This window comes from Chiloscyllium punctatum, chromosome 8, assembly GCF_047496795.1.
Source record: "Chiloscyllium punctatum isolate Juve2018m chromosome 8, sChiPun1.3, whole genome shotgun sequence".
In the NCBI taxonomy this organism is placed as follows: Eukaryota; Metazoa; Chordata; class Chondrichthyes; order Orectolobiformes; family Hemiscylliidae; genus Chiloscyllium; species Chiloscyllium punctatum.
In genome coordinates this window covers 45,560,497-45,575,459 of record NC_092746.1, presented here as the reverse complement: position 1 = coordinate 45,575,459, position 14,963 = coordinate 45,560,497, and the positions used below count along the sequence as shown (strand labels likewise).

General features: G+C 37.1%; 2 protein-coding genes across 11 annotated transcripts in view; one reads left to right on the top strand and one right to left on the bottom strand.

The window, feature by feature from the left end:
* ppp1r9a (protein phosphatase 1, regulatory subunit 9A) overlaps positions 1-4,887 on the top strand; it is a 363,720-nt gene extending 358,833 nt beyond the window's left edge. For 8 of the 9 annotated variants that reach the window (XM_072575462.1, XM_072575464.1, XM_072575459.1 and 5 more), the window contains one exon: positions 826-4,887. In XM_072575462.1, the coding sequence (XP_072431563.1) occupies positions 826-1,029 (204 nt within the window). In that variant the 3' untranslated portion in view covers positions 1,030-4,887. The remainder of the gene's footprint in view (positions 1-825) is intronic. The other variant, XR_011961323.1, reaches the window with a different exon arrangement.
* A 6,389-nt stretch (positions 4,888-11,276) lies between these two features.
* LOC140480516 (serum paraoxonase/arylesterase 2-like) overlaps positions 11,277-14,963 on the bottom strand; it is a 68,083-nt gene continuing 64,396 nt past the window's right edge. For both annotated transcript variants that reach the window (XM_072575468.1, XM_072575469.1), the window contains one exon: positions 11,277-14,852. In XM_072575468.1, coding sequence (XP_072431569.1) covers positions 14,685-14,852 — 168 coding nt within the window. In that variant the 3' untranslated portion in view covers positions 11,277-14,684. The remainder of the gene's footprint in view (positions 14,853-14,963) is intronic.

The following is a 14,963-nucleotide window of genomic DNA, read 5'->3' as shown; positions in this document are numbered from 1 at the left end:
CTTACCACCTTTCTTAAATAGTTGCATCATGATAGCCCACCCCCAGTCTTCTGGCACCTGTGTTGCGTGTGTTTTACTGGTAATCTGTTTTGTTTTAACTGGTTCTAATTAGGCAGTATTATTCTGCATTCTTCACTCATGCTAAGTTATATTTTAGTTCTATGATCACAGTTAAGTGGATATTATATCTGCAAAAGAATTGTTGTGTGGCTTCATAGTCTTACCAGACCCATAGGGGCTGCTCTCTCATTAGAGGGAAGTGACTGGTGGTGATTTAACCTGAGGGCCACTAGACCTCAGACAAGGGAAGAGGTAGAGAAGGAGAGTCCTTCATGGTAACCTCAAACGGTGATGGGAATTGAACCCACACTGTTGGCATTGCGCTGCTGTGTAAGCCAACAATCCAGCAACTGAGCTAAACCAATTCCCACAAAAGAGTATTCACTTCATGTCAGGCAAATGAAGATTTAACTTGTATGATTCTTGTAATCTCAGTAATTTTACTTGGTGTTCATGGTTGAAGTATGTGTCATGTATTTAGCAAACTTGCAGAAAGTAAGTAGCTACTTAAAGTAGTGGCGTTTAGAATATTTGGCTCATAGTTTTTAGTAAAGATTCCCTAGTTCCCTCTTAGTTTTGACAAAGGATTTATATTCAAACTTTTAACCTGCCCTTTTTCTTTCCAGATGCTGTCAAATTCGTTGCGTACTTACAATAAGTTTGGTTTTAGTAATATTTTTGCATCTAGATGTGAGAGGGGGTTGCACAATCAAAACAGTTGTTCATTGTATGTTAACTATAATTCTAAATGTTTCTTCACTACAGGCATTAGGTATTGTATCTCAAGATAGGGCCATAATCAAAAAGAAGCTAAAGGACCTAAAGTCGTCAGTTGAAAAAGCCCGTAAAGCACAACAGAAGTTAGAGAAACAAAGGGAAAAACGGAGAAAAAAAGAACAGGAGCAGCTTCTGAAAAAGAATAAAAAAAGCAAATCTTCATTTCCAGCAGCAGAACCTGATACTGAATAAGACTGGTAGAAAGTCTGGGTTATTGACAAAGACTTAAAAGGGTTTTAGTCTTAGCCCAGCATGCAGTATCCTGTGTGGCAGAGCTGTTGACATGTACAGATTTTAAGAAAAATGCACTTCAGATCTCAATTTTTCCACACTTCAGAGTTAGTGATGTTTTGGTGGCGACGTAAAAGCACCAAAAATCAGTGGCATTTTTTGTACTACTGTTAAGTTTACCATTCCACAACTGGCAACTATGGAAGACTTTTGTGATTCCCCTTGCTTTAGCATTAAACTGAATGAAGCCCAAAGGAAGGATCTGCAGATGTATGACTGTCCAAACAGCTCGTCTGACAAGGTATCAGCTAAAAAAGAGTTTGAAAGGATCATACAAAATACAGCCATCTTTCTGGATTGGAAATTATTAGATTTGGAAGTTAAGACCATACAAATATATCTATTTTCATGGAGTCTTTAAAAAAAAATTGGGATGTGGATAATTTTTGTCCCTTTTAAGTATTTCTACAAGAATATTACTCAGTTTAAATGAAAATAATGTTACTGTCAGTATTTGTGTGCCTATTTTTTAAGTCTGAAAAGAAGAGAAGGAACTTGGTCCTTTCATAAACTGCTGCCTTTTTCCAGAACCTTCACCTTGGAGTTTAGTTCCCAAATTTCTGCATTATATGAAATTACTGTAAATGCAAATGATTTTCAAATCAAAATATTTTAGTTCTTGCAAATGAAATGTTTTAACTGTAGAGGGCCTAGAATAAGCAATTTCCGAGACCTGCATCTTGCACTGAAATTTAATGGACTTAAACTCCTTAGCAGAAAGCTATACCCACAGAATACTTCTTGCGATACCACTGTGTGATGGACTATATAGCTGTGGAATGGGTGAATACCCATTTTACTCCCAGTAAGAAAGCCTTTGCAAAGATATAAAGGAAATTTTCACAAGTGGTAGAATGTTTTTGTGCACTCCATTGTTCTGCATTGTATTTATAAGATAAGTTTCATTGAAAATAGCTGAGGGTTTCAGTGCTCCTTTTAAAGTCCCATATAGATAACTGTTTAGTTGTGATAACAAAGATTTTCCAAAGTAACGATGTACATGTACATAACTTCAAGGAAATTATAAAGATAGGCCAAGATATAACCATTTATAATGTTTCAAAATTGAGTATTATCTGGCTGAGTAACAAAATATACAGACATTTAAGTGAAAAGAGGGTGATTAATTAAACATGGCCAGATTTTTTTAAAAAACTGATCACTTTTGTTGGAGAATTTCTACAAAGCATCTTTTTTATTCCACTTACAAATTGCATAAATTTAATGTTATGTGCCAATTCAGCAAAATCAGTAGGAAAATAATATATTAAAGCTGTGGTCTGATTGTAAATTAAGGAAATATGATCTATATTGATCATCTTTTGTGATAAATATGTATTCATGTGTCTCATGATTTGAAACCTGTTGCATTTTACTGTTTCCAAAATTCTCTATTTAGTTTTATGTAAAGTGTCTGACTAATTATTTGGTTATGATTGAATCAATGCTTCAACTTGTTAAAACATTAAAACATTGTTATTTTATATGTGAACAATATTACTTTTAGAACACCAATATATTATTACATATGGTTTGGGAGCTCACCAGAACATTTTGCTTTGATTATTGCTATTCTGGAGAGATTTTTTAAAAGTCCCCAGTGCTTGATCAATGTATCTAAAAATGTAATTTGTACAGACCCTTATTTGTTTTTGAATCAAAACCATTTCTTCATTTTTTGGTAAGTACATTTGTTCCCATGTCTCTCAATGCAAGTGGATTCATGAATAACTCAGCAACAAACATCTGAAACATAATGGGTTCCTACCATCTTCATCACTGTATGGCCTATTTTGTTTATAATTGTGATGTCATCAATTATAGCCAGTAGTTCACATTTTATTTAAAACAATTAAAGACTGTAATAGCAACAAAAGGTTGAATATATTTTCATGTAAATTGTGACAGTGAAACTTGTGGCATTACGCACTTTCACCTTAATTGTTTTAAGTTTCATTTTACCACTTTGAAGGTATTTTAGTGACTGAAATTCTTAGTTCTAATGCAACCTTGCATTAAAATTAAGCAGCAGACAAGTGTGGGCATTTAATTAAACTAATTTAGTGGATTTGTTCAAGGCCATTTCTCTGTTATCAGAGATTTGCAGTAATTCTGTTTGCAGATGAGTTGCTAAAGTTTAGTTTTTTGGATATGTGACCCTGATAAGTTTAATTGCTTTTGATCCAAAGTGTATCAGACTAATTCATCTGTTAATCCAAAGATTTATTAATAAAACTTAATTATTAATGAAGAGGATGATATGTACTAAACATAAAACAGGTTTGCAGTTCAGTGCAGCCAGTTTAAATAAGTTGAATCTAAACACAATTTGGTCTGCTGATCTGCTCAGAAAAGTGCTATGATATTCCGCACTTGTATTTTCTGCTTTTGTACTGCATGTATTTGTCCTTGTATATTTCTGTTCTCCAATTATTATTTCTTCCATTACAGTTTCTGTACAGTTTCCAACAAGGCAGGTACCCATTGATAAATATTGAAACCTGAAGGAGGAATAGTAGTGTTAGAAGCAGCAGTTCATGTAATGATCGTGCAACTAGCTATCAATACTTCAGCCAAAACAATGTACAATCTTTAAAGCAATTACTCCCTTTGTCCATGGGTTACTGATCTAAGCAGAGCAGTAATAATCAGATTAACCTTATTCTGAGGTATTAACCTTCCTTTTCTAGTTGCAACAATGATTTTTTTTTCATTTCACAATCCCATTTATTGCAATAGGAGTTTGTCATGCTTCAAAATTTGTCAATGTACATAAGTTTAAGTGTGCAAAATCCTGCAAATTAACAACTAATATTAGATAATTTGTCTGAAATGTTTTTAAACAAGTGCCATAGAGATACCTCTGTTGTATGAAAGTCCTGCTGGTAAATATTCCATGTTGACCACTAAAGTGAAAACTATAAAAGGGCAGGTAACAAATTGCTGAGGCTATACTCAATTTAGTAGTTAACTGAATCAACTGGTCTGGTATTCTTTTGAGACATTTTCTGATGTGGAAAACTATTATCCTATTAAATACTTTGAAGCTGAGGGGAAGTAAACTGAAAATTAACTTTGTATAAAATAGAAAACTAAAATAAATAAGTCTAACAAGGTGGAGATGATGATCCATAATAGGACGGTACAATGAATTGCCTGCACAGAATGAGGGATTATTTGGTATTTAACATAAACTGTATTAAAGGATGTTGTATTGGTGATTTTACCTTTTTCTGAATTGTGTAACAGTTAAATCATTTTGAAACAATACAGTTAGTTACATGTAGCTCAAGAATGACTGGGCAGCTAATGAAGAAATGCACTGAGGTTATTGAAATTGTTTTAAATTGCTTGGGTGTAATTTCTATTTGGATTACCTAAGCATCACAAGATGGAGGAAATTACTTTGAGTAAAATATGTACAAAAAGCATGGCTTGGTGTCTGATATGAACACCTATTCACAATGCTCCTCTGACTGCATGATAATGAAATCTTAGTGCCATGCCTGAACCTAGTCGTCTATGCTTCGTGATGTACTGTATTCCTACCTAGTGTTTACAAAATTACATTCCTCAATGTTTTATTTCAATGTTCATGACTGATGGGAGCTCTATAATGCCTAGTTTGTCCTTCTCTCCTCAATTTAAAATGACTGTGATGAGCTAATATTAGTTGATGTATATAAAGAATTTGCCAGTTGCCAAACCATAGCATTGTTGTCTGACAACAAATGCATTAAAAGTAACAAGAATTGAAAAGTCTTAATTGTTTATTTCACATGTTATGTTTCACAATTTTTTCACCACATTATTCATAGTAATCTCTTCTATTCTAGGATAATTCAGAATTAACTTTTCTTAATAATCATGGCTTTATGCTTATACCAGTTATGGATGAATATTTACAGCAGTTTTTCTGTGCTACATTTAAATCATTCCATTTGCCACATTCTCAGTTGCAGCAGTACCACAAAAATTCCACAACCTACTTTGCTGTTTGCTGTAAACTAAAAGATGTTGAAATGATGACAGAAATTGCATGAAACCTATGTCACGAGAATTTTATTTATTTTAAAAGAAAATCTGAAGTTCAGGGAAATAGACAGGAGATCCTGATCTTGCAATAGATTGCAAATTCAGAAATGTTATCAAATAATAATCCAAAGCTAGTTTCCCTGAGCAAAGTTGGTGTTCTGGAGTTCCTTTGGATGTTCAAGAGTTTGGATGGTTAAAGAACAATTCCACAACTGATGGATAAATTCAGTACGTTTCAGGTTTAATTGCAAAGGGAGTCTCAACAACTATTCAGCTTCTCAGCAAGAGATGTGAAACGTTGTTTGGGCTGACTTTGTGTCAATGTCAGCTAAAGGTCAATTTCATGGAATTTCACAAGACGGTTTCCCAAGTAATGTTTCTCATACAATTTTCCACAGCTCACCTCATGTGAGTATGCACCAGATTAACATTCAATCTTGCATAAGCAGGACCAAAATACTCATCAGAGCTGGAACCTTCCAGCATTCACCGCACAGATGCCATATTTAAACCCCAACTATGCACTGTCAAATACTGCCAAACCAGTCTGAAGTAGCCATCCAGATCAGTGCAGTGTCCATGGTCACTGGCTGTACTAAGCTTAGCGATATTCCGCACTGCATAAGATTAAGTGCCACTATCTACTCTCTCTCCGTCTTCACACTCACTCGCCATTGCATCTACCTTGCACAAGGCTCATGATCTACCACTCACAGTATTGAATACAATATCTTTTCTCAATTGGCAGCACTGTGGCACAGTGCTAATTCAGGGACCTGGGTTCAATTCCAACCTTGGATAACTGTGGAGTTTGCATGTTCTCCCCCTACCTGCGCGAGTTTCTGCCAGGTGCTCTGGTTTCCTCCCTGAGTCCAAAGATGTGCAGGTTAGGTGTACTGTCCATGGTAAATACAGGGTTACAGGAATGGGTCTGGATGAGATGTTCTTCGGAAGGTCAGTTTAGACTCAATGGCCAAATGGCCTCTATCTGCACAGTAGGGAAATCAGTGATTCAATGCCTTATAGCCACTCCAAAATCCCCCCCAAAATTTTTAACCTTTTCAACCCTAATGTGCTTGTCACTTGGACATCTCCCCATCCTTCCTGGGTGGTGATAGACCAGTGCCCTGACTGATTCCCAGTCATGCCTCTTGACCATGAGTGTTCATTACTGCCAAACCTGACAAGCTGCTTGTCTATGTCTACACCAAAAGGCAAGGTAATGATACTCTGAGCATTCAAGTCAGTGCAAAAGTCTGAATGTGTTAAGAATACATGTTAAAAGTCCTGAGCTGCACCCTGTTTACCGCATGGGCTGAATGACTGTTCATGTGCACAAAGCAGTCTGTCAGCATTGCAATGAAAGGTGTTAGTGATCCCCAAAGCACTGTTTTGAAGTACTGAACTGTAATATGTGAGTTCCAAATGTGACATCATGATGTAGTGAGGCTGCTGTTTTATGATTCCAACTTCCATGGCAAAGGATGTAGGTAGTTGCTGCCCTTGAAGCATGCCCTGTTGGTCAAGTTGGAGGCCCAGAGAAGATGCCAGTGAGCTGCAAATAACTGTTCAGAATTCATATCAAGAATTGTCACCATTTTGTTTCTTTCCACTGCCTGGGAAAATAGCAAACTGCATATAAATGACATGGGATTAAACAATAATGAGATGCTAATACTTGCAAATAAGTCTCAAAACACACTAGAGAAATTCTCATCAAGCCATTAAAACTTTGGGTGGCAAATGAGACTTTTTTCTCAATGTTGAGATTCTAATTTTTCCATTCATCATATTTTCCCAACTGACACAATGCTCATGTAATTCAGGGCGTATGAAAATTCCACCCTTTGAAACAAATGGAAGGAGTTAACATAGCTATTAGCTTTTATGAGAGGTGCATTAATTTCTTAGGTTATGAATTAATTGGAATCTTCTTGCCCAAAACATTTTATAATTCCAGTTCATGAAATCACTATGATTTAACTCTGGAAATATTGGCTGCCAGAGTATGTGGTAACTTCACTCTGCATCTCAGAAATTGATTAAGAATTGGTGCATTACTTCAATTAGATTTTTTTTTATTTAGACATATCAATGCTGGAAATGTTTTAATGAGCTTTGGGTAATAGGTGGCTGTTTTGCTTGGAGTTTGACACAACCATGAATGTCCAAATTCAGAGATATATGACTTTAAAATAATGTGATAGTCCCACTTATTTCCTGTCTTTGTCCTTCCTGGTGTTTAGAGGTTGTGGGTGTGTAAGGTGTTCCTAAAATATGACAGTATTGCATGCTGTAAATGGTAAATATTAGAGCAGTCACAAAGTATGTCAATAGGACTGGAAGTTCAAGCTACTTACTGGGGTGCAGATCAAGTGGTCTGTTTCAACTCTGAATTGTGTTGAGTTTTACTTCAAGAAGCCCATTTATAGTGTATTCCATCACACTATCTTGTCCCTCAAAGACAGTAGCAAGGCTTTGGCAATCAGAATATAAATTACATGCCAGATAATACACAGCCTCGCACTTATCCTATATCAATGTATACGAGGCTGGCAAATAGTGAAAACTGACAACTAAGCATAGTTGTTCAGTGACTGTGGTAGGTCATCATGCTCAAAGCATTAAGGGACTACTGTATTATTAGTTTTCAGCTGGGATAATAAACCAAGGTATCATGGGCACTATTTCAAATATGAAGGGAATGCATTCAAGGGTCTTGGCCAATATTAATTGTTCAACCATCTTGAAACTAATTTATTATATGTGAGACTTTGCTGTGCACAAATGGACTTATATTTTCCAGACTACAACAGCAACTGCACTGCAAAAAGTACTTAAATGGTTGTGAAGTGTTTTGGGATATCTGAAATTCTGACTTCAAGATACACTTTAACAGAATATTTCAAAATTGTTCACAAACATAGTTCCATATCCTGTTGTGTTATTTGATACTTTACTTAAGGTTATCTAATTCATGGCTTGTTTGCTAACTAAACAAATGAAGTATAAGACTCTGTATTCAAGGTTGTTGAAGGAGCGACACTCCGAAAGCTAGTGTGCTTCCAATTAAACCTGTTGGACTATAACCTGGTGTTGTGTGATTTTTAACTTTGTACAGCCCAGTCCAACACCGGCATCTCCAAATCAAGGTTGTTGAAGCCATTGAATCAGTTCATATGTCAACAACTATCTAATAAAGATTACCATTTCAATTTAAATCCATTAACAAGCCAAACTTCAGAGAAAGCAGACCACCAAATCTGTTACCACAATAACCTTAAAGTACAAACTAGCACTTGCTGTGCCATAGCCAAGCACTAAAAGCAAAGGTTTGAGGAGATTATTGAATACTATTGGTATTTATGCTATCAAAGTCACGATTATTTCTGTTCAAAAGAGCAAGGTGGACAATACATGGATTATTGCAAACTTATTACAGAAATCATATACTAATATAATTGTTGCCAACTTTTAGAGGCATATTTATTTTAAATGATCAAAAACCTCAAGGAGAAAGCATGCACTAAATTCAGACTTGCACTAAAAAAAAGCATATTTAATACAATTCTTTCCCTTTAATTCAAAAGGTTTTTTTCTTTTTTTTAAATCTAATTACTGATCATAACTATGTAGACTATGCAAGAATCATTGCATTATCCAAAAATAATACCAACATTATGTTTATGTTTGTATATTATAATTAAATCTAACTAAAGGGCTATTCATGTGGTAATTTGCTTCTACATAAGTTATTAATAACTAAACTGTTAACCAACTTGAGTTGATACAAGGGCAGTGTCATTTGAATCTTTCATGCAGCAGAAACATAACCTTATTTATGTAACACATCTAACGTATCAAAACAATGTGATTCACAAAGCTATTGCAACAGTGATGGCTAATTCATGTAAGAAGAATCTAGGTCAGGTTTGGAAGAAAAGGTAGGAGCTATAGTGCCCCTTAAAGTAGGAAAGTGAGGTAGAGAGGTGAAGAGGTTTTGGAGTGAATTCCATAGTCTAGGGCCCAGAAGAGTTAAAACAGTTAAAACTGGTACTGAGACAAGAATTGAGCAATGCAGATCATCGAGGATTGAAATGGAGAGAAATGAGGACTTTGAAAACAAGGATGATGTTTAAGTTATTGTTCTGCCAAGAGAAAGTCAGCCAATGTGGATGAAGGTGACCAGTACTTGATGTGAGTTAGAACAGGAGCAGCAGCAATTTGGATGGCCACAAGTTACTGGACCATCGAAAATGCAAGATCAGCCAGGAGTTCTTTGGAGTTAAGTGCAAAGGTTTCAGTAGCAGCACATCAGATTAGATTACCTACTTACAGTGTGGAAACAGGCCCTTCGGCCCAACAAGTCCACACCGCCCCGCCGAAGCGCAACCCACCCATACCCCTACATTTACCCCTTACCTAACACTACGGGCAATTTAGCACGGCCAATTCACCTGACCTGCACATCTTTGGACTGTGGGAGGAAACCGGAGCACCCGGAGGAAACCCACGCAGACACGGGGAGAATGTGCAAACTCCACACAGTCAGTCGCCTGAGGCGGGAATTGAACCCAGATCTCTGGCGCTGTGAGGCAACAGTGCTAACCACTGTGCCACCGTGCCGCCCACAAATCAGCTGCGGGATTGGGGAGGAGTTGGATGATTTTACAAAGGTGAAAATAGAATCATAGAATCCATACAGTGCATAAAGAGGCCATTCAGTAAATTGAGTCTGCACCAACCCTCCGAAGAGCATCCCACCATATCCCTGTAAACCCCTGCATTTTCTATGGCTAATACACCTAACTTGCATATCCCTGGACACTGAGCAATTTAGCATGGCCAATCCACCAAACCTGCACATCTTTGTGCGAGGAAAGTCATGCAGCCTTGTGGAGAATGTGTAACCTCCAGACACAGTTGACCAAGGCTGGAATTGAATGTGGATCCCTGACACTATGAGGCAGCAGTGCTAACCACTGTGCCACCCTTCATGTGAGACATTACGCTTAAATCAGAGGAAGTGTGTTTGAAAAAAACCCATTTCGCAACTTACAAGAGTTTGCTGCTAGAACCATTTAATTCAGATACACATTCCAAGAGTAAGAAAACTTACCTGTTTCATGCAAAACTTTGTGATCACAGGCAGAAGAGAATATATAACTTCTGTCCATTTGCCAAAACATTGATGATGAAATGTAGCGATGATAAGACATCTGTGATTGATATCATTACTTCACATTTTGTTATGCTTGCATTGAACTTCATCTAGGAAATGTACATTCAATGTTATCGCCAAAGTTAAAAAGAATTATTACCACACACTATGTACCTGGAATATTACCACAAATGTTCAGACCTTAAGGGTGAAGAAGAAAAAAGTAAAATGAAAGGCTTTACAAGGATGAAGTGGGTAAATGCAATAGTTAATGTAGAACTGAGCTTTCCCATGAAGGAAGGACTCAGGTTTGACCTACAACATATGCATTGGCCAATTTCAGCTCAACTAGTAGTAAAATAACAACAATTGGCCTTAGAATCCCCTACTTATGGCTGATCTGGAAGAATCTCTACCTCCATTGCCTTAGAACTTTTGACATAGCCTTACCTAACGAAAATCTATCAACCTCAGGTTTGAACATTTCAATTGGCCAGGTTTCAAGAGATTTTTTGGGAATCACTGTCCACTACATACATTTACACAGATGGTATTTTGGATTAGAAGTTCATCTCAGAGTGAAAGACTGCATTAAAGTTTTAAACAGTTACCAGGGATGGAGATGTGGGCTAAGGAAGCTAAGTTTCTGATTTTGCTTTTCCCAAAGTTTACTTGGAGGACATTTCTCCTCATCCAATACATGATGTTGGACAAACAGCTTGATAAATTATTGTCAGTGGAGGGTCAGAGGTGATGATTATCAGTGTAGATGTAGAAATGATACTTTTTAGTGATGTTTCTAAGAAGCAGCACATGTATGAGAATGAGGAAAGGACCAAAAAAATGTATCCACGTGATACTGTGGTAACTCATAGCAGGAAGAAAAGCCATTACAATTGGTTATCTGGCTAAAGTTAGATAGGTACCACAACAAACCACCAGGAGACTCTGATACAAGTGACAATTATTTATTCATGTGCACATAGGAGAGCCAGTCTTAAATATTCTAAAACTGAGTTCTAACAAAACCCCAGAAGTTATCATTTATACGCCTTACTTAGGGGAGAAAGTGAGGATTACAGATGCTGGAGATCAGAGCTGAAAATGTGTTGCTGGAAAAGCGCAGGTCAGGCAACATCCAAGGAACAGGAGAATCGACGTTTCGGGCATAAGCCCTTCTTCAGGAACGTCGACTCTCCTGTTCCTTGGATGCTGCCTGACCTGCTGCGCTTTTCCAGCAACACATTTTCAGCTATACGCCTTACTTATTCAATTTCAAATATGATCAACTTAACAGCTGTAATCAAGATGGCAGCACCAGCATAGTAGGTAGCATTTAGGCTAATCCAGGCCAGCTGCATTCTTTTCCACTTTCCTTCTTGTCTCTTTTTCTTAATCTTCTTGATGTCACAAGGATGCTAGAGTGTTGTGTCGGCGGTGACTCCTAGCTGCAGTACTGCCTGGAGCATGGACTCTTTTAGCAGTGATGGTTGGTGCTGAGAGCAGGGCTCCTGGCTGCAGGGAGCCCGAATTGGGGGCCTTGCAGAAATCCTGGAGCCATGTTTGGGACTGCAGCCGATGAAGAACAACTCTAAGTACTTTGCTTTAATTCTTTTGTACAGGAAAATGGCTGCGGATTGTGGTGACAGAACATGTTTCACTGTATTTCCCTAAATATATGTGACAATAAATTGTTTGTTCCTTTATTCAAAACATACATACTAACTCTATTTCTCCCACAGTGCATACATTAGGCACAGTTAATGTCCACCCATGCCATCCCCTTATCCGGCTGATTGTGCATTCCCATTTCTGTCACTCACTCGCAGCCTGGATCTTTACCATCTGCTTACATTTTTAATACAAACACCTCTAATTGAATTTGTATTTAACCCTTCAGCTTTAGCTCTTTCATCAACAAGGTGGAAAATAGTGGAAGAAAGTGGTATGATCAAGTGTGTCAAAGATTGCAGACAGGTCAGAAAGGAAATGGGTAAGTTTACCTTCATAGTGATTTAGGATGTCATTTGTGACTGAGAGACATTTTGGCATCATGGAACAGATGGAATCCTCAGTTGAGGAACTAAAAAGGAGTTTTAGCCATGATGGGCATTGACCAGGTTGTATCGTCACTTCCCAAAGACTTGAAATGAAAAGGATCTTGGATCTGGTGTGGTAGTTTGCAAGGACGAAGGAATTATTTTTCTTCAAACAGCAAGGTAATGAAGGTCAATTTGAAGATGGTAACAGTACCTAAAACAAAATCAGTAACAATATCAGCTAAAAGGAGCCAAGTAGGGAACATTGACACAGGTGAGTTTCATGGACAGAGTACACCCAGGAGAGGACACTAGCAGAGAAACTTGGTAAATGAGACAAATTCAGGGCAAGTTACAAGGAGCTTCAGAAGGAGGAGGTGGCAGAGACAGCCATCTGAATTGCCCCAATCCTGGTGAAAAGTCTGAGATTCACATCCTTTCAATTGATAGGAAATTGAGATAAATGTTTAGTATTTTCAATACTATTAGCATAAACTTATATAAGGACTTAGCAATTATAAAGTTATGAAAGCAGAGCCAACTAAAGTGAATTGGAAAATTAAGCTAAGGGATAGGCCAGTGGAGATACAGTGGCAGACATTTAAGGGAATATTTCAAAGTAGATACATTCCAACAAGAAATAAAAATTCCAAAGGGAGGAATGTGTGGCCAACAAAAGCAGTGAAACAAATGGCAGGTCAGAAGTTGGGACAGAACATAAGAAATAAAACAATGAGAAAAATTTTAAGAATTTCTATAGGTGGTTTTGAGAAAATGGAAAGCATCGAAGTAAACATTAAAGAAAGCAAGTCCAGGGGATTGGTAATGAAAAATAAGAAGATGATTGAAGAATTGAACAGGTATTTTTAGTTAGTCTTCATTGTGGAGGATTGAAATAGCAACCCAGAAGGTTTTTGATAAAATGTCACACCAAAGGTTATTACAAAAAAAAAGTCATGATGTAGGGGATTTAGGTATAGATAGAATATTGACTAACAGGAAACAGAGTAAGCAGAAATAAATCTTTTTTCAGAAAATAAAAATGCAAAGCGGTGCTACAGGAATCGATGCTGGGGCCTGAACCTTTTACAATTCATATGAATGATTTGGATGAATGGATCAAATGTGTGTTTGCTAAATTTTCCAACGATACAAAGTAAGTTGTGAAGAACATATAAAGAGGCTCCAAAGGTACACAGGTCAGTTAAATGAGTCGGCAAAAATCTGGCAAATTGAAAATAACGTGGGAAAATTCGAAGTTATTCATCTTGGCCAAAAGAACAAATAAGAAGCATTCTTTCTAAATGTTACAAGATTGCAGTCATCTGAGATACAGAGGAATCTGGGTATTCCAGGGCATGAATCACAAGAAGCTTGCAGGTACTGCAAGTAACTAGGATGCTAACAGAATGTTTTATAGGGCATCAGTGAAACTAATCTCAAGTACTATGTATTGGTCTCATTATTTAAGAAAGGATGCAAATATATTGGAATCAGCTCAGAGAAATTTACTTAGACTTATACATGAAATGGGTGGGCTCACTTATGAGGGAAATTTAGACAGGCTATGTTTGTACGATTGGAATTTAGAGTCAAAAAGTGTAGTGCTGGAAAAGCACAGCAGGTCAGGCAGCATCCAAGAGTCGTTGAAGCAGAAGATACAATGTTTCTCGTCACTTCCTCCTAGCCACTGGAATTTAGAAGAGCAACTTTACAAGACAACTTGATTGAACATACAATATCTTGAGGGTACATAACAGGGTGGATGTGGCAAAGATGTTTCCTCTTTTGGGAGAATCTATATCTAAGGGTCACTATTTGAAAATAAAGCATTACTCATTTAAGACAGTGACAGGGAAAATTGTTTTTTCTCAGAGGGTTATGAATCTTTGGAACTCTCCTCCTCGAAAGGCCATGGAAGCAGAATATTTGAATAATTTTAGGCAGAGGGGAATAGTTGCTTGATAGTAAGGAGTTGGAAGAAATAAGGGTTTGTGGTTATAATCAGGACAGTCATGGTTTTGTTGAATTGTCCCAGGACCACTCCTCTTCACATATGTTTACATATATTTACTTCTACTAGAACTGAATGCATTTGACATGCCCTAAATTTTAGACCTTCTCCTAAAACCCTCTAATCATAAAGGATATTTTACAAAAAAAAATTACATCCCAATTTAATTCCATTTTACATACAAAATGAAACCACTATCATTGGCACTAATGTCACAGTCTAAATGAAAGGAAGGATTACAAATCTTTTATTCACTGTCTGAACAGATAGAACATTCCCAGCTGTAAAAGCACACATCGACTCATAGTTATGAGTTATTAAGGTCACAGTGAAGTGCTTTGTGGAAGATTGTGCCAATAAGCAATTTTCCTTCATAAGCAATGGCAACTGATGAGCCTTGGAGAACAGAGTCATTGTTCAGATACACTTGGGTCACTTTTGGGTTCTCAGATAGAATGTTTTCGATTTTTATTACCTGTAAATAAAGATAAAAGTTTATTTAACCAAAACAGCTCTCCATACATTGTAGCCCACTGAAAAAAAAACCTGTTTTTCTAGGTGATGCCACTACCTAGCTGAAACGTGG